The 21,284-nt window shown below is 36.2% G+C and overlaps 2 protein-coding genes across 2 annotated transcripts; one reads left to right on the forward strand and one right to left on the reverse strand.

The window, feature by feature from the left end:
• Positions 1-338: 338 nt before the first annotated feature.
• On the forward strand, positions 339-1,442 carry LOC114518683. The gene has a single exon (XM_028538688.1). It carries the CDS (start codon positions 339-341, stop codon positions 1,440-1,442), a length of 1,104 nt encoding a protein of 367 aa, XP_028394489.1.
• A 3,901-nt stretch (positions 1,443-5,343) lies between these two features.
• LOC114518685 lies at positions 5,344-7,353 on the reverse strand. Its single transcript, XM_028538689.1, has one exon. It carries the CDS (start codon positions 7,351-7,353, stop codon positions 5,344-5,346), a length of 2,010 nt encoding a protein of 669 aa, XP_028394490.1.
• Positions 7,354-21,284: the final 13,931 nt, after the last annotated feature.

The raw sequence follows: 21,284 nt of genomic DNA on the forward strand, positions 1-21,284 counted from the left end.
ATTTCCTAAAGGCTGCTGAGATTCTGCAAAGATTTTGTACTGTATTAGTGTTTCTACTCACAGATAATTTCCTTTTGTTTTGAAAACCTAGCACTTAATGGACAAAAAGAAATTCCAATTGGTGGATTAACTGGGGTTTAATCCTAACATTAACTTACAGTCGTGCCAATAGAAGCGTTCCGAAAAATGTTGATCAGTTCATTTCCTAACTTGAAGGAACACATTTGAGCAGTTCCTCAAAATGTTCTTCAGGAACTTTTAAACTTCCTTAGGAATATTAACCAATCAGATTTGATCTTAAATTACTGTTGACCAATCACATTAAACCAAGTGCCCACATGACTCGAACGGAAGTTGACAATATTCAACGGGAAATAATGAAAAGACGCGGGAACTTTAAATTAGAGATGTTCAAACAAAATCGGCTGGCGGGTACTTTTCAAAATGGAAAATCCACACCACATATTGTAAAACAGCGAATTATTAACAAGTACGCACAAGGTATTTCGGTTTCTAGAATCAGCAAAGATTTGCAAATAACCGAACGTGGTGTCAGAAAAATAGTAACAACATTTGCAGAAAGCGGAAGAATATATCCTAAATTGCATGTTGGTTGCGCTCATTATAAAACAACAGATAACGTGTTGCAACATATTGAATTTATAAAAACGCAAAAGGCCAGCACGTATGGAAGAGAAATTCGAGATAGACTTTTAGATCTTGGGGTATGTGATATTGATACAGTTCCTTCTCGACAGACAATATCTCATGTTTTACGCCACGAACTAGGTTTCACGAGGAAGCGTTTGACAACAGTACCTGAGGAATCACTGACAGATGCTGCGCAAGCAAAACAAATTGATTATTTGAACGAAATATCAGATTTTCCGGCACGAAATATCCATTTTATGGATGAGTCAAGTGTAGACAGAACAACAGGAAATCGCACATACGGTCATTCACTTTCAGGCGATCCAACAGTTGAAATTTGTTGTTACAGCTCAAACAAAAAATTCACAATTAATTTGATATGCGGATACTTTGGCGTGGATCATTATGATATTATTGAAGGTGCTTCTAATGGTGTAGAGCTTTTGCAGTTCATTGCAGAGGCTCTCGAACAGACATATGAAAATGGCAATCTAAAGATTGATGCAGGAGATGTCCTAGTTATGGACAATTGCGGTTTTCATCACGCTAGACATGTTCAACCTTACTTACGGGAAATGCTTCTCCAACACGGAGTTACCCTAGTTTACCAACCGCCCTATAGTCCTGAACTTAACCCGTGCAAATATATCTTTAATCATATGAAACACCTATTACAAAACAACGAAAGCTTTACATCAAAGTTTACTGAACTAGCTATGGTACATGCTATGGAATTGATCACCCCAGCTCTTTGTTCAGCATTCTTTAGAAAATGCGGGTACACTGTTTGAAGTAAATATTAAATATTATAGTATATAAACCAATGTTCCAAATATTATAGTATATAAACCAATCTTAAGTTCTTAACATTAACTCAACTTTATGTTATTGAGGTCATAACTCAAATTTATATTCATGCATTGTATAACAAAGTCATTGTTTATTATCAATCATTATCAATCATATCTGCCACGTTTGCGAGATCCATTAGGTTTATGTTTTGATTGTTTTGATTAGCAACTGTTGATGGAGCGTTGATTGTGGCGAGATTTTCCGATCGAATCTCTGGTTGAGGCACCGGAGGATGTTGTGGATAAGTACAATTTACATATTGACGAGGCTGGTATGAATAAGGATATGGTTGCATAAAATGAGACTGATTATCCATACCAAAATAAAAATTGCCAGATTGTGGGGGAATCACTGGCATATTTGGTATTAACATATGACTATTTGATGGAATCATGGGCATGTTTGTTTGCACTGCGTTAGTGTTTGGATTTCTTGTGAATTGTAGTATTTGTTTCGTCGTTTTCAGAATCCTCACCTCTGTCAAGCCTCGATTGCTCCATCTCTTCATGCAGAAGGAAATTTTCAGTGTCCTCTGGCATTCCTGTTTCTACAGCAACTTTAGATTTGCCTTTACGAATCAATTCTTGTAAATGATCTTTTTCATTTGGTGTTTGTTCTGGTATCTTTCCATTACAAGCTATCTTTAAAAGTCTAGTATCTCTTAATAGTCTTTGGTTTCCATCTTTTCCCTTGTAAATATTAGGAAAATGTCGTTGAAGTCTAGGTCGCACATTTCGTATAAAGTTTGTCGAAGACTTCTTGGCAAATTCTCGTAGCTGTAATAGGTCCTCCTCTTTTTGTCGAATTTTTGCTTCAATACTTCTGATACCTTTTTCTCTCTACATTATGTAAAGTATAAAAAGGTTAAAATACTCGATTCATATTATAAATATTTATGCAACTGAATTCGGTATATAAAAGTTTGACTTCGATATCTAGTGTCATAACATATCCAGTAAATTATACCTCACGTTTTTCAACTTTAAACTCTGGATGAAGTTTCTCCTGCCCGCAATAGTGAAAACCAACACATTCTTCAAATTCACAATAAGTTCCATTTTTGTTTCCCTCTTTTCTATGTCCTTTATGGTGACAACGAGTGCAAGTACTTGCCATCATCCGGCACCCAGGTAGCGAAAGGGGCATCAACTCGACTAGTGAACTGGTAAAGTCAGCCAACTGCTTCTTTTGTTTGAATAAATCTGTATTAAGTTGTTCCTTTTCTTTCAACATCATTTGTTCAACAGTATCTTAAGTACAAATATTTTAGTAGTTGTAAAGAATTGAAAACTGTAAATTGGATAAAGGCAATTTATGTAAACCGTATTTATCAGTTTACAGGCAATATTTATAAATAGAATGTGACCAGTTTGCCGTTCACTAACAACGCAAATTAATCTCACGAAACCATTCCAAAACGCAGTAAAAGATTAGTTCCCTTTTGCTTACCTAGCATCTCAAGATTCCCTTCGCCATCATCATTGGTTGTTTCGCCATCGAATAATTTTCGTGGTTCTAGATTTGATTTCGTGGCGGACGTATTGGCGCTAGAAGTACTACGTGTGCTAGAATTACATGCGATTTTCTTTCTCTTTGCAATAACTGTATCTTCAGAATCAGGGGTATCGATATCTTTTCCTCTTGCTTTTGACTCCGGTGTTTGCATTTTTATCACAGCATTCATTATCATTCGTCTGTGAGGAGCAGGGGTTTTACATGGAATTTTCATGAAATCTTTCAACTTCAAAAATTTCATCATTTTCTTTGAATTGAAACCCAATTCTTTAAGATGTGGTGCATACACAACAAATTGTGCATCTAGTTCACATAACCAGTCTTCCACTGACATGCTGAATTGATTTAGACGTATATATGAAAATTTTAAGCCTCCAATACAACTCTTCCCGCCTGTATACAACTTGTATACAAAGTAATACAACGCCCGTTCCAGATAATCAAACGTCAATCAAAGCCACGTTAATTAAAGCATAATAATTACAATGTCATACGCTAAATTTAATTTATATTTGCTGTTAGCCTGTTACTGTTACAAGTAAATAAAATCAACGCTACTTTACCCTCTACTAAACGTTACGTTCACCCACACTCAACGTTACGTTGGGCTATTGTGAACGCAACGATTCACGAGTGATTATAAATGTAAGATGCTGTATATTCTTAGTTTCTTACATTTATATAAGATTCACTGCACACTTTCGCCAGTAGAGTGTTCACTAAATAAAATTAGCCAACAATATAAATAAAATGCGTATGTTTTGATTAGCCAGTTCTAATGAGTTGACGGTTGAAATATTTTTAAAACTGTCGCTCAAATCATCGCTGCATATTCAATCAGAACATAAAGTTGATTAGGGCAGAACGTAATGTTGAGTAGGGATGAGCGTCGATGTTGGCTGCTAGCAAACAACGATAAAAATTCGGCGAGCGGCGCGTTTGATTGCAAATAGCATTAATATAAACACAACCGTTTTGAAATAGAAACATTACCAACACTACCCGGCACAACTCCCGTTGAATATTGTCAACTTCCGTTCGAGTCATGTGCGCGCTTGGTTTAATGTGATTAGTCAACAGTAATTTAAGATCAAATCTGATTGGTTAATATTCCTAAGGAAGTTTAAAAGTTCCTGAAGAACATTTTGAGGAACTGCTCAAATGTGTTCCTTCAAGTTAGGAAATGAACTGATCAACATTTTTCGGAACGCTTCTATTGGCACGACTGTAAAGGGTTTCTATATAGAATAAAACAGCTAACCTGGTTATTAAAGTGGAAATCAAGTCTGTTGTGTGGATCGTTTCCAAACAGAACAATAGGGCTAGGTCCCCATAAAAGAATTTTACCTAAATTTCGTATGTTTAGAATTTTTCTCATCAAAAACACTAGATTTAAAAGACATAACCTAAACAACCTAAATGTTGTGAAATACTCAGACAGCAAATTGTTTCAAAAAGTACTCAAATGTAAACAAACTGTTTGTTACATACAGACTTGACTTCAACTTTAATTTTAATAAACATTACAAATATCTCAAAAATCCTGCACCAAGATAACTTAAAAACAATCTGAATATGGATCAAATCACAGTTCTCCTGCCATTAATAATAACTGCATTTAAAGGGGGCAGTAGCATTCCATTAATACTGATGTATTTTGGATATGTTTATAGAAAATTACTCACATATTTCCAATTAAGGTGGCTCCCTAGGGTTTTTGCCTAAAACAATACTGATGCATAAATATGATTCCCAAATCATTGCCTTACGCGGTACGGGAAAGAAATTTTCACAAAACCCACTTTATATTTATCTCAAGTTTTTGCAGCCATAAATTTACACTTAAACTCTGTTACCATGGTAACAGCGCGTATGCAATGGAACACGTTTTTTCCAATCTTTTTGCTATTTTGCGGATTTTCCTCGGTGAATCATTTTTTAAATTCGACAATCGAAGAGAAATTTCTTAATCGTTCTTTTGCCAAATTTTTTAAAAAAAAAATCGATACATTTTTCTGTAATGAACATAAAGGTTCAAAATTGTTATTGAAAAATATTCCTTCGATTGATTTTTTTAAAATTTGGTATTTTGATCAATGAAGGCAATCTCATTTATTGCACGAATTTTCAAGATGATTCACCGAGGGAAATAAGAGGAATTCAAAGGTATATTTGGAAAATTCTGAAAAAAATAATTACCGAAATTCGTAGTATCGCGCGAGAGGTCACGCGCAATACGCGATTGCGATTCGTCGCTCGCGAGTCGTTACATGGAAGAAATAAAAACTTCTATTATATTATAGTTTACGACGAGGTTTACGATACCTATGATTTGTTGTTTTTTTCGAAGTGATTAACAATTGCCGCTAAAATTCGTCTATTACGAGTGACTCTAGGCGATGATAGAGATGAATTTGAAGGTGACTTCGACAGAATTGCAGTGAGTCCACATGGTCCGTACTTATTGTGAACGTCGCTAAGATCCTTATACGACAAGCCAGATCCAGCGATTTTTTCCACCATATTCTTCTTTAAGATGCCATTTATATTTGTTCGCGAATTGAACTGGATGGCGTTAAAAGTTTGGATATTTTCGTGGCGATGATCCAGGTATTTCATGTCCTCAACAGCATGTTGTGTGGTTATCATCTGGGAATAGTTGACTATCGTCGGTGTTGACAGTTCAAGTTTGGATGAAAACAAAATTTTTCTGAGAGCAAGGACGTCTTCTAAGGAGTCGTGTGCATTGAATGACTCTTGAAACACAGCTTCGTAAATGGACGATTGATTAGCTTTGGGAAACGTACCATTTGCATTCTTCAATTGTTGAAATTGACATTTAATTAGCTCTTTGAACAAAGACAAGGAATCTGCAAACCAAACGTTCATCAAATCTAAGTTATATGCAAAGTTTCCACCAGCATTTCGCAAAAGTATTGGTGTATCGAAGGTAGCAATGTTGTGTCCGATAAGAACAGTGACAATTGGCTTGCTTGTAGTGGCTCTTGCCTGGTCAATTGACTGTGAGATATAACTCTGGAGTTTTGTTATGGCTTCATTGAAAGGTATTGAAGGTACTAACTTGCCATTTTTGAACAATTCTCGTTTGCCATTGATTAATTGTATATCCAGATTATTTACTCGTGAAGCAAAAAAGTCAATGTTGTGTGTTGGGAGTATGTATTCTGAAAATATGTATGAACCAACCATGTCACAAACTGATAACTGGCATATTTCTGCTGATTTGCCAGTGGTATTTGTCTCTGTATCAAACACCAAAAAATTATAATAATTTGCTTCATCAAACTTGACTTGTTTTGCTTCTGGTCGAGGAGTAAATGGAGGTACAGTGTTTTCTATTGTTTGGAAGTCCTTCACTGAGATTGCTTTAACATCTGGAATTTCTATCTCTGGTATGATATTTGCCAAATTTGGGCCAGTCGAGTTTGGGTTGTTTTTGTCTAAATTTAATCCAACACCAGTTTGAAAAGTTGTACCCTCCTTTGCTTCTTTTCGTGCAGTTTCAGCATTGCAGCTCAAGTGCTTTTGTGCTCGTTGTCTTTTAAACTTTATTGTTGATTTTCTGGCATTTTGTTGTAAGATTTTGGCATTCATCCTTGCATTGTAATTCATGCAAAATAAGCCAGGTTCAATGTTGAGTGCTTCTAATGATTTGTCAACATAGGAATACCTGAGGTTTCTCTGGGCAACAGCACAGGCCACTCTAAAGTCATTGCTCTCGCTTCCACCGTAAAATCTAATTTTTGGATTTTTTGATCCAACAACACTGTTTAGGGCCTCATTTCTCTGTGAATTAGAGCATGGTGCTATTTTGTTTACCACAGTCTCAGTGCAATAGTCATTGAATATATTATTTAGTGCATTCATTAAGTTTTCACCAAAGAGATCCTTACCATATGGAAGAGTCTTATGTTTGTAATTGGTCAGGTCACCTTTGTATCCACACCAACTGATATCACAGTCTGCATGGTTTCCAAAAGCATGGGGAACAATACTTTCAACTGCTTTTTTTATTTCATTTGGATTTCCTTTGTTTTGTGTAATGGCATATGAAAAACATCTCACTAGATAGTTGATGACCTTTGTTGATAGTGTAGAACTTTCTGGAAATTTGGCATTTTGCTTCAAATTATATAGGCGTGTAGTTAGGGACCTTTTCATATGTACAATGTCGCTAAGTTTTTCCACTTTGTATTCTACTTTTTGGCGAATATGTGCCTCTGTTGTGGAATCATCATCTCCAGTGTAGGTAGAGTACTGAACTTGTTGTTTAGGTGCATTATTGAACAATTCTACTGCGGCAGAGGGCTCCATTGCCTTAGAGGAGTCAACATGATTTTTGCGACAGTCATGTGCTTTCACTGGGATCTTGTTTCTGTTAGCATACTCGCAAAAACGGCAGAACTTTACTCGTGTTGTGTAGTCTAAGACTTCCCCTGTTGCCAAACTCATTACTGCTGCTTGTCCAGTCAAGGAATTATGGCCCTTTCCTCTTTTTTGCCAACCCATGTCAAATGAACATGGGACAGAAACCAAATCATTCTCATTAAGTTCAGCAGTGGTAGTCATAATTCCATTTCTTATCGAATTTGTGGCCTCCTTGCAACTTTGCCTTGCTATCTCCTCAACAGCTTTCCCCACTTCTCTTTCTCTTTGTTTAAAAGTATTTGAATTTATTGCAGGTATGTTAATGCAAGACAAAATATTGTTCATATGGGTTTCACCAATGCCAGCATGAAGAGAGCCAAGAGCAACCCTAGTGTTGATATCAAATGCCTTTGGGCCTCTCTTGCCAGTTGTATGTTGCCTTGAAGTTTCAGCCTTGTTCATATGATGACAGAATGGGCATTTTATATTGAATGTACTTGCTAGGACATGTCTCTGTTCATCACATAGAGTAAATGGCAAAGGACCTAAATCATATAAGTATAGGTATATGCTTCAGCTATACTGAAATTTGGTGCTAATAGTTAAATATTTTTAAACAAATAAAATTAAAATAGATATTTATGTAAAAATATATGGCCTCTTATTTTTCACATTTAGTCAGATGTATAGTATAGTATATACATCTATCATAAGCATCATTAGTCCCTATTTAGTCTTAGTTGGTATAAAATTTCACCTGAATGGCAATTGTTGCATCTTTTCATTTTTTCTTGAAGGTGTTCAACGTCTATGATTCGGTTTCCATGCACAACAACTTCTCTGTATGTATCATCCTGAAAATATGTGTTTATCAGGTTCCTTGTCTTGTAGACTTTTACTGTGATCAGGAAATATTATAACAAATGAATCATCTTATATAGCACGTACCTTCTCGCTCCTTGTTTTTCGTTTAGAAGGGGGCTCATTTTCATCACACATGTCAAAAATAAGGCTTCGTCTTGCCACTAAAGCTGCTTTCATCGGTTCTAGATTTTTCTTTTTGTGCCCAACGTTGCATACCTTTGCAAAGCGCCCGATATCATTCCGTTTATTGTGATGTTTTGTTTTTGGCGTCTCGGCTAAGCTAGCTACAGATGTTGAAGATGAACTTTCGTCTTTTTCCATGCATTCAGCTCGCTCAAGGTTACAAATATATAGAGCCGAAAACAGTGAAAATATGTGCGAGAATTTGAATCGCCATTTTTCGCGATGTGACTGTGACTCCTTACGGCGGCTGTAAACACCAAGTAAACCACTGTTTCCCAACAAATTGTTGCTTTGTTTTCCTATCAGGTTACCCACAAAAATCGGTGTCGTTTGTAAAAGCTTTTTAATACTTTTTGTAATGAAAATATCAACGTACTTGCTTCGGGATAGGGTTTTTCTCGCAAGAAACGCCATGTTTACATTTTGGGTTTTAAATCCCGCGAGTTTTTAAATTTCCCACGACGTATACGAGTAACGTTACCCTCGGGGAAAAAACCCTAGGGGGCCACCTTAAACAATACTTAATTATCTAACAGTCCATAATATTGAAGGATTGCAAACAACCTTTTATGTTTGCACATTTAATTTGGAAGCACATCCTGACACTGCCCCCTTTAACTGCTGATTCCAAAAAATGACATACTACATTATGAAAACAACGCCAAAATTAAACAAATGTTAATTAGAAAATTGTTATGCATCTTACATAAAGTTTGATAAACAGATATTGCAGTCTTAAAAGTATTGGCAATATAAACCGGTCATACTTTGCCAAAATATGTGTTACAAAAGGCATAATCATACAACAAGAAACGTTGCTCCCTTGTTAGTAGTGGTCTTTCCAATGAACCACATGGTAACCTGAGTGTGTTTGTGCAGGTATTTGATTGTGGGAGAATTGATACCTCTGCAGGAAAAAAGGAAAGTGAAGGTCGCAATGCAAAACCAAGCACCGGTTCCTCATCTGTTCCTGTGGCAAACTGGAGGATATGACCCAATGTAACATTTCCTCTTCTGCCACCTAGAAAGTTTAAGATTATAAGAATATTTGAATACTGGAAAACAAATTAAATACTCTACAAAAAACTCACTTGCAGCTTCTTTTAGGTAATTATTGAAGACAGTATAAACTTCGTTTTTAAATTTCCTTTTATTTGATACTACTTCACTGAACTTTGGCTTCAATAAGTTGATCAACTTTCTCAGTGTTAACATGTTGGTAGCTCCTGGGCATAAAGGAGAGCTTCTGGGCGTAAAGGTAGCTCCTGGGCGTAAAGAGGTAAAGGAAGGAAGGTAGAGATCTATATACCTAAAAAAATACAATAAGACACAATTTTCAAACAGCAAGTAGTTGTGTGATGCTAATTCTAACCACTATGATGTTGTTGGCAAAAACACCCAAATAACAATATAAAAGAATTCACCTACTTGTAGCAATCCAGTTGCTTTAAGTCCTTTTTGCAAACACTGGGTGGCGGGAGAAATTGAATTTGAACTTTGAGAAATGTTCTCAATTATTTCTTCACTTGAAAATCTTGGAATTTTTCCATTTTGAAGTGTGCTTAAACCTTTATTTAAGTACACAATATTATCTAGAAATACCCAGGAAATATAAAAGGGATTAATTCAGTGTGATTGTGTATGGGAAGGGGTGTTGCAAAGGATTATTAGAGGGTATCTTGTTTGATAAATTATAACATATATGAGAAGATAAAGTGCTATTTATGTAGCCAGAGCCTCAAAAAAGACTTTGAACTTCCAATTACACAAAAATACTAATAGATCTAAATTGATAACCAAATTTGCACCCCCTGGGCTAGGCCAGGGAGAGCATGCACCCCTTGAACTCCCCATAATAATCCTTCCCTGAAATACACATCAAAATTTAGATATTAAAGTGAATATACCATACTAACCAAAAATGATACCAACTTTGAAGTAGTCTTCAGAGATGTGGTCTTTCATTCCTTTGTTGAAATACTCATCATATATTTCTCTCAAAGCGATATTAAAGAATTCCTTATGTGGGCCCCCATAGTCATCAGCTTCCTAAAAGAAAGAACATTCTGACTTAGTGTGCCCTACTTGGTTTAAAAAAAGACAATTTTATTTGTCAATGAAGTTTAATGAGTTAAATAAGTTTCAAAGAGGTGAAGATCTGCTATTTAATTTAGTTATCCATCATAGGATAACTGTAATTTAAACCAATAGTAAACTTTGACATTGAAAAATTTTACCTCTCCATAACACTGCACTTGAAGTGTAAGTCTATAATTGTCAATAGAATCTAATTCTTCAAATGTAGTAGGTAGTAAATTCTCATGATCAACCAATAAGTAACTGGTTTTCCCTTCAATATTTTCAGAAATCTTATTTCTAGCTGACGACCAATAATAACTTCTTTCTGAAGGCACCTTAATATCTCAACAGGATCATTTCCTTTGCAATAATTGATGACCTTTTCAACCACATCTTCTAGAGAAGATAGATCAACTGAAGACAAACATTGCTTGGACATTCCTGCTTATCGATAAACACTTCCCCTCTACAAGTACTTTGCATAAATTATTCAACCAAAATACAGTCAAAGTTAGCTACAGCTTCATGCCCAACATTAAAAACATAATATCTCGTCACAACAAGCAAGTTTTATGAAAACCTGTAACCGCTCCAACTCAAGATAATTGCAACTGCAGCAGGGCCGAAACTAGAACGATAATTGGGGGGGTGTTTATTCATATATTCAGTTCTGCCCTGTGGATTTCTTTTGTAAGTGCAAAAGCTCACAATGGAAATCCGTCGGGCAGAACTGAATATATGAATAAACACCCCCCCAATTATCGTTCTAGTTTCGGCCCTGAACTGCAGGAATCCAGAAGAATGCCCTTCGAATAAAAACTGCTTAAATAAAAACATTGTGTATGAGGTAATAGTGGCGATGGGAAAGTTAAGGATTACATAGGTATGAGGCAAATACGTTCAAGGAAAGATACGTAGCCACAAGAAACCGATTAACAATGAGAAATACGAAAAAGAAACAGAACTTTCAAAGTACATCTGGGGATTGAAAAAAGATGGCACGAAATTCGAGTTGAAGTGGTTGGTGCATGGAAGGCGTTGTAATCTCTGCATTGAGGAAAAACTTTGCCTAATGAAAGCCGATAAGCATATTCTTTTAAACAAAACATTAAAACTATAGACCAATTGCAAAACTTAGTAACCGCACCTTCGCACAACATGGAAATGAGGCTTATTGTGCAAAAAGCAATATTCCAATTTTGCAGTACAAAGCTATTCGCCGAGTTATATCCCTGTTTTCGCCTTTGTTTTACATATTTTTCGATACCTTTAAGCTTTGTTTCATTGCTGTAACATAGTTTTCAGCTGAGGGAGTTTTGCCATTAATTTGAGGCGCTTTTGTGATGTTTTCATTAATCTTTTCGGGTGCTTTCGTTGGGGGATATGGGAAAGGAGATGCAAACTCAGGTAAAATTTAGTTTTTTCCAAATTGTTTTTTCCAAATTAGTTTTTTTCTATTTCCTCTTAATTTTTAAAGATTTATTTCCTTTTTGTTGCTCTTATATGTGCAAAATTTGGCGATATATTTTTGATGCAAAATCTATGTTTTTGTGACAAAAATGATTGAAAAGTCACGCAGTGTCACAGGCATTATAATATGCGTGTTTTTGACACACTTTGTGTCCTTGTAAAAGGCGAATGTGTCCTTGTAAATAGAAAAGTGGGTAGTTAAAAATCATGCCTCATGGATAAAAATGTCTAATATAATTTTAATTTGACTATTTAAAATAATTGACTATTTAAAGTATATAAAAACGCTTGGATAGTTGGGGATTTAAAATTATATGATTTCCCGGAAGTTGCTAAGCCCTGAGTGCTGACTTCCGGCATAGAAACGAGCCTGCTTTGTAGTTTCAGCGGTTGTGTATTTCAAACACACTATGATTTCAAACAACATTGCGAATATTTTTGCTTGGAGACTTTAATGCACAGGTCCTAACAAACACAAACTTAAAAAATTTAACTGAGCAACTTGGTTTATGCGGTTGCCAGGAGCACTACAATTCATACATAGAGGACTTTGTCGTTATACAACAAGGAGACGGGAGTAAAGTCATCCAACTTTGCAAGGGTCCAACAAAAACTCAAAATGGTGGTCTACGTATTAAACGAAGATCAACACCTCAGCTCATGTTTAGTACAAATAATGGTGAAAGAGATCTTGTACGCATCTTCAGTTGTCCAAACGACCCAACAGAATGAAAGATAATGGCCCTCTTTATTTATCCATCATTGCTCGCTTTTAATCATCTGACATCTGGTACACAAAAATTCGAATGGGCCAAAATACTATTGGCAATATCATGAAATCTATGGCATCATGCTTTAACACCGCAAAAAAGTTGACAAAACATAGCATGCGGAAAACCCTCGTGGGAATATTATATCGCCGCTCTAGCTTCGAGCTCCAGTGCATTCGATGCTCCTGCTGTCCAACAACAAAGTCTCAAAGGCAGTCATTGATCAATGCACTTTAACTCCAACAGTAGTAACACGAATGAACTCAGATCATTTCCACATCACTATCAAATAGCAGGATTTTATCATGGTGGCGTTTCAAAAATTCCTGTTTCAAACTATACAGGCTGTTTGATCAACAACTATTTTTGCAAGTCTTCTTCGACATTTCCACACAAGAAATGACTTCAAACATTTATGTTGGATTCAGACGACGAAGATTGAACATTAAATTTGTTGTTAATATTTTGAAATACTGTTATATAGAAACATATAATACAAACTGATTGAACACTGTTTGAACTTCGTATTGTTTGTTGAGAATGTGCCATTACTGCTATACGCATGCATGGCGTTAAATTAAGTATGCAAATTTGGTGTGAAATCAAACTTGTGATTACAAATCGCACTCCTACTTCGCGGTCATGCAATTTTGTAATCACACGTAATTACCAATCAGTGTAATTACCATAATTAATTTCATCTACTTAATTGGCTCTACTAACATCTTATAGTATTGAGCATTCTTTTGCGTTTTCGAACAACAAGATTATTTATTATAATTTCTTTAAGAAGTTTTTCTTGCTAAATGATTAAATTGGAATATAGATCAAAATTTACCATACAGTTATAGGTATAGTCATATATGGGGAATTGCATTCCACTGGATATTTTTTAAATTTTCTGATACTTAAATTAATCTATGGAAACATCAAGTAACACAAAATACCTGGCTTGTTGTAAATGGCGTGAAAGTAGCGTTTAAATCAAACAGATGTTTTGTGTGTTCTGGCGACCAGTAAGAGAAGCTTTAAAAATGTCTGCTCGCTTGCGAGCCTGCTGCTTCCTTTGTTTGAAAAGCGCATCTAGAAAAACCTTAAAAGTCTTCGTACATATGACTAAACATAAAGATGAACAAGAAAGACCCAATTAGGTGTGATACCTTGAGGGAAGAACGTAGGCGAACATCATTTAAGTTCATGACCATTCTTGTTGACATGCTGGAAAGTTAGGTAACAGGTATTATATTTTTTATTTCATTTTACATTGCTACTTTTTTCTAAGTTGCAAGTGACATTATAATTCGTATTTGAGAATAATAGGGTTAGGGTTAGAGTTAAGTTAAGTTAAGGGTATGCAACAAAGAATTTTACTCTTTGTTGACGTGGAGACAGATATGACGCTAACCAGGGTTACAACAAGGCAGGCCTTTGACACCAATCTTTTCCAAATCAGATAGAAGAATATTATGATCTATAAGATCAAATGCTTTGGTGAAGTCCAAAAATATGACACAGATCACTGTATCAGGGTTTTCCATAGCTGCATACCATTTGTGAAGCATCTCAAGGAGAGCCAATACTGGTGAGGGTCCAGGAATTCCTCCAAATTGTCTGCTGCTAATATTGTGTTTAGCATCATACATCATCCACTCTAGCGCATAACTCTCTTGTGAACATTTTAATTATTTTCTTTGGCAGGTCAAAAAAACCTGGGGATTTGTTCACATTAAGCTGATGGAGCTTTCGTGCGACAGATTGTCTTGATACGGTAGGAGGTTCTAAATCTCAACCTTAAACAAGGTGACGCTTGTGCACTGTACTATAATGTTTAGTTAGGTCAACAAAATACTTATTAATTATTTCAGCCGCAACTTCTGATGTTAAAGGTTCTCCATTTTCTTGATTAGAGAGAGATATATTTTTGTTTTTTACTCCGGCGTCAGCGACGGAGTTAAAAATTCGCCCTGGTTTTGTTTTGTTGTTTTTTTGTTTTTTTTTATTTTTCGTCGTCGCAAGTCTGAATGGCGCGAAACATTGTAGTATTTAAAATGTGTATGTAACCGTATTTATCTACGTCCCAGTCTTATCTGCTAAGAGTTGTGGTGCACAGCTTTGGCTAATTTTCCGATGCGCGATTCGATTTCGCTCGCATGATACGGCAATTCCTCCAAGAACATTTAGGTTCGCAAGGCATCTAAATGCGAATATGAACTGTATTGTTTATGTTCAGAAGCTCTGTATTGAAGACTGGCACGTGCGCCGGAGTTAACGCCAGAACAGGCGTCTTGTTTGAATAACAAACCTTTTTAATCGGTTTCCACCACAATTTAGAATCACTGCTTTTTAGTGGTTTTATTTTCTTATCATAGAACACTCCTCTCTGCTTCTTGATTTCATTAGTGACCTTGTTTCGTAGTACCCTATAGTGTTCTTTATCAATGTTGCGGAATGCTCTATTTCGCTGTATAATTAAGTTTTTAATTTTCCCAGTAATAAATGGTTTGTCGTCCACATGAAACTTTACAGTACGCTTTGGAAAATAGTGTTCATATTTATCTTGAATAATGTGAGTGAAATGTTCTAATTTCTCATTCGATGTACGTATAGTATAGCTGTACGTAATAGACTCCCATTGGTATGTTTTTAATCAATTACCAAAACTTTCAAGACTGGATTTTTAACTGGGTGGACTTCAACTTTTTTAGTGACATTCCTTGATTTTTCAGCACCCTTTGATTTCCAAAGTACCAGCAAATGATCTGAGTTATCTAGGCACATGTGTGGTTGGTGGATAATAGTACTTAGATATATTAGTGAATATTAGATCCAGGACGTGTTCTTTCTTCGTGCGTACCTGCACGACTTGTTTAAGACCGCATTGTAATTCCACATGTCTAGGTTGAAGGTTATTACTGTTGGGGTTAAAATCTCCAGTGATTATAAAAGCAGTTTCAGTGCTCTCCAAAATAAGCATATCAATGCAGCAACATAAATACTCATAAAATTATTCGATCTCATCATTCGTAATTGACGGGGGTAAATAAATTGTTGCAACAGCTATCCTAGACACACTTCTGCATAGCCATTTGGGCCTTATCGTGACCCAGATGCATTCTATTGAGTTATGAGCCAGATCGGATCTAAGTTTAAACGGAATAGTATTCTTTACGTAAATACAAACACCACCACTGTTACTATCATTTGCTCTATCCTTTCTAACAATTGAATAACCATCTATTGTGACAATTTCATCAGGCATATTGTTGCTAAGCCAAGTTTCTGTGATACAAATTACGTCCGACATTGATTAGAGTGTAATAAGAGTTCATCCACTTTATTATGAAGTGAGAGGGAATTCAGTGACATTACATTTGAAAGCGATTTATTCAGGATCCAGAGTTTTTTTGACCGGGGCACTATTAGAATTAATAGGAACTTCTATTGAGTTATTTGTATTCCTAAACATGTTATGATCATAGTTTCGAGCAGGCGCAATACTATCATAGTTCGTCTTTATGTTCAACGCATGATCATAGTTCGTCTTTATATTCACAGCTACAAAAAAAATTTCATATGCCTTGTTGCAGAGCATACTGCATACATAGTTCGTTGTTTTTGGTATTATTGTGCTGGAGTCAGAGCAGGGACAGCGGAACAATGCGAGAGTAGAGGGAGACAGATTTTCATGAGAGGCGCTTGAATGTTTAAAAACATTGTGTGTAAATTGAACTTAATTTCGTAGTGTTCTCTTTCCATATCGATATCTGGGAGCTCGTTTGTACTTTGTCCCTTGCCCCCCCCTGTTGGTGAAAGGCTGTACGTCACAGCTACCCTCTATTCCGGCGTCCCTGTTTCGGTGGTTTTCTTACCAATAAATAGTTTTTACTCTCGGAATTTTTCTTACTTTTACATTACACATATTATGAAATAAATATGAAAAACCCCCATAAAATTGGAGCTTGTATACATATATAACAGAGTTAGCTAATACCTAATCTAACAGGATCTATGCCCTATTAAACACCCTAGGCACACATTTATAGTACCTCAGGCAAAAGCCCGCATATTTTCGCGCGTTGTGGCACAAAATTATTCGAATAACAAAATATATTTATCGATTTTTTTGTATTTTATATCAGCCCAATTAGCAGTGCAAAATAAATAAAACTAATATAAACAGCTTTGATTTTTGGCACTTCACTCAACTCAGGTAAGTTCTAGAGGTTTAAGGGTCTTCATTTCGAGTGGAATTATACACTCTTCAAATTCAAGCTAGGAACAGTTGATGGAAAATTAGTCAACTATAGGTCCTCCGGCAGGAATCTAACGTATGCTTTTGCGATGCCGGTGCCATGCTCTTGCCATGCACTGAGCTACAGAGGTTGCTGACAAGAGCAAGGTTAATGTGTATATGATGGTAATGCCGGGAATAGGTGAGGGTAAATCAATTATATATTTTGGCACTTCACTCAATTGAGGTAAATTCTAGAGGTTTAAGGGTCTTACAAACACTACAAGACAAAAGTGCACAATTACAGAATTTAATATTATTGCACAGTGATAGGGAAAGAACGTCATTTCCACCATCACCAGATCTTGTGCTCATCATGAAATCTGGGGCGACTATAGAAACGTACATACATTGCACGGCTGCCAGCCCCGCATGGCTTAGATCAACCAGGTGAAATGGCGGTCTGAAAATAATAACAATATACAACCACGAATATTCCTGCTGTTAAAAGACAATTATGAAAGATTAAAGAAAGTCAATTTACATGCACTTGGTCAGTGTATAATTCACTTGATCAACTCGTAATTAATATAAACAGCATATAACATTTACAGTTGGTCTCTACCCCCAGATAAATAGTTTCCCGGCAAAATATTTGCATATACACCTTGCATTTACTTCATAAATCGCCGGATCGCTATTACATGCAAATATTTCGCAAAGAAAGCTCTTTTCTGCACGAAAAACCCCTCCAGATATCTCACACCTTGACATGAGAAAACTTCTGTTTCCGTCTGGGCCAAATCACACACAATCCAATAGAGATTTTTCGTAATATATTATTTTTAATACATTCTATAAAATTGATGAGACTTTGATTAGCTATTGATCAAAGATTACAAAAAGATCTAAACACAAATACAATTTATAATACCTGAAGGGTGGATCTCTACGGACTGTTCACTCGCACAATGTCTCAGTAATACTGATATCCTATCGTTGAACTCTAACGTTGTAACCACATACTATAACAACTTGTCAACACCCAATCATTTACCCAATCAAATCGAATTAAATCAAATGGAATTAAATTAAAGAATGAAGTTAAAATGTATGATCCAACTTTAATATTAGAAAACATATAGAAAACATTGAATGAAATTACATCATAAAAGTCATCTGCTTCTATAACTAGTATTGAATCTGACGGTGCGTTGCAAACTGATGTTAAATCGATTGCGGAAGTTTTAAACTCACATTTTTCGTCAATCGGAACCAGATTAGCAGCAGTGGTTCAATCTAGATTTGGGATCATTCATTGGGTCAATACTTCAAAAGTTGTCAATGATACACAGGCCTCATTTGCTTTTGGTGTTATTGATGAACAATTTGTTTACAGAAATCTTTGTGAGTTGAAAACCAATAAAGCTATTGGCCTCAATCGTGTTAGTGCCCATCTGTTGAAGGATTCTACCAATGTACTTGCACCTGTACTGACCAGTACTGACCTGTTCAATCGCTCATGGTCCTCTTCTATGTATTCTGATATTTAGAAATGTGGAAAGGTCACTGCCCTGTTTAAATCCTGTAAAAGAACAGATCCAAACAACTACAGGCCAATAACAGTTGTCCTCATTGTTAGTAAAATCCTGAAGAAAGAGGTTCAATCACAAATGTATAGTTATCTACAAGACAATAAATTATTGTCGCCATCTCAATTTGGGTTTAGACCCAAAAAAAAGTTTGACCAAAATTGCTCTTGTGTTATTTATTGACTCAATTTTGGCAAATATGGATGGAGGATTTATTACAGGGGCAGTCTCAATCGATTTAACAAAAGCCTTTGATACCTTTGATCACAGAGTTCTGTATGACAAATTGAAAATCGCCAGGTTTGATGATGCATCTGTGAATTGGCTTAAATCATATCTTATAAATAGAACTCAAGTAACTGCAATTGGAAATGTTTACTCGTCTGTGGAATCTGTATGCCTTGGAGTTCCTCAGGGAAGTGGGTCCCTTATTATTCATCATCTAAGCATTTTTAAGCTTCTTAGTGTAAAAAAGGTAAATCGAGCAATTTATTATGTTGCCTAAATATTATGAAACCGGTAATTTTGCCATAATGATAAAGCAATTTTGTTGAAATGTTCTGCCTGAAAGAAACAAGTAAACCTGGTTTTCTAAAATATTATGTTGAACTGAAATTACAAGCTCATAAACTGAATTTAGCATGCAAACTGTTTTGCCAGCGTGCATTTAGAATTAAAGATGAGGTAAAGTCTGTTTCCTCGTTTCAGACTCCTGCGAGGAGATTTTTGTGCGCTGTTGCGAGGAGTGAGATACGAGTGAGCTTACAAGAAAAGCTTGCTTTTTTTTTGTTTTTTGTCACGTACTGGAGCATTAATTGGTTTTGACTATACTATATTGTTTCATTAATTGACTGATGGAGTCTGATAGCTGTTCCTCTGTGTGCTAATAATTGACTGTAAAATATGCCTTTACCCAAAATTTTTAAGTTTTGAATTAAAAGTTTTTTTGAAAGATTTCTCACTCCTCGCGAGATTCAAAATGATGCTTTTATAAGAGCACAGCTTGGAAAAAATGTGGACACGTATTCATGATAAGTACGCATTCTATGTCTATTATTTCTATGGTTCAGGAGCACAATTATTTTATTTTATGTCGCAAGGCGAAGAGGCTCGAATTGCAAGTAATAAAGATAAGGCTGCTAGAAAAAAGCAATATTATTGTGAAAGAAATGCTTCAAGAATTTATTTGATTAATGAGGACCCGAAATGGCAAGGCTATTTTTGGTCACTTTGCTACTTTCTCGCTTGTCCTACAATTACAAATATATAAAGTTTTAAGTGGTGCAGCGGTAGATAAAGGGTAAAGAAGAGCAAGAGCTTCCTTAACGACAATAGGCTTCCCAAGATCCTGAAGACACCAGTAATCTCAAAGTGTCAGAGGATCCTGGCCTTGGTAATAACTAACACTGCCCCAACCCAAGTTGGAAGCATGAACAAAAAATTTAAAAACCAAATGCTGCTCACCAAACCAAGGCAAGTGGCCTTGCCAAGTGTCAAGGAATTGCCAATAAATAATCTCCTCAGGTAACTCTCGAACTATTTTAATGTGAGTGTGCTGCGGTTTCTTGGCAAAGGACCCAATAGCCCGAAAAACTACACGAGTGTGCAACCGTGCTGCTGGAACGGCAATAAAAAAGGACATAGTTTTTCCTGCGAAGCGCTGCAACATGGTGATGTCGACCTCTTGCTGAGATAAAATGGCTTCCCTTAACCTCCGAAATTTTTCTTTTTTATCATCTGGCAATATGAAAGCCATGAGCAAAGAACTCGACAGGTAACTCAGAAAGCGCACACATTGCAAAGGAATTAACTGTGACTTCGAAAGTGCGAGAGTGTAGCCTAAACTCGTAAGCACTGTGATAACGATGTAGGCTGCTGCTTCTGCCTTCTGAAAGTGTGACCAAGAGCACGTAGCTGGCATGTCGAGCTGGCCGTTATGCCTGTCATCAATGTACTGACTGCAGGGGATCCCCAATGTACAGATGTAACTGGTAGCTTTTGTTGTACAATTCCCGAGAAGGGAACATGCGTTTCAGTTGCAGTGGATCAGTTATCAGATGAATCTATTTACCAAGTGGAACAATAAGTTGAAACGCAAGGTGAAAAATGGTATGTAGCCCTCGGTTTAGTATTGGAGATGGTCCACAATAAATGGTTCGGTGTCAAATGGACTGTGGTTCAACATGCAATGTGATGAGCTATAAAGAATATTGCAAGATAGCACAAGATGGTGATGCAAAGCTACAGAAAACCGATGCAAAATTGCGACTATGTGACAGTTCAGTGATCTTACCTTTGGGGGTGTGTGAGCTGAGATGTAAACAAGCATAAAGAGTTACAGCCTCAAATTTCAAGTGGTGGATACTGAGCAAAGGCCTCTTTTGTCGGCAGCAACTTGTGAACAGTTGGGACTATTGACTGTTAATCGACAAGAAAGTGTACATGCAGTGGGAGTACGGAAGGACAATTCTGTCGTCACTAAAGTAGCAAGCAGCCATTTAACTCAAGAATACATGCTGGTCAAGTATGCAGATGTATTTACTGGATTCATGGATCCCTTCCAGGTGAATATCATATAGATATTGATACAACAGTGAGAGCAGTCCAAGTCCAACCATGCAGAGTCACAGTTGCTCTGAAGCCCGGGTTAAAGAAAGAGATTGAAGAGCTTGAACGAAGACAAGTAAT

Source organism: Dendronephthya gigantea, unplaced genomic scaffold (genome assembly GCF_004324835.1).
Source record: "Dendronephthya gigantea isolate DGI-Jeju-01 unplaced genomic scaffold, DenGig_1.0 000011F, whole genome shotgun sequence".
Classification (NCBI taxonomy): domain Eukaryota; kingdom Metazoa; phylum Cnidaria; class Anthozoa; order Malacalcyonacea; family Nephtheidae; genus Dendronephthya; species Dendronephthya gigantea.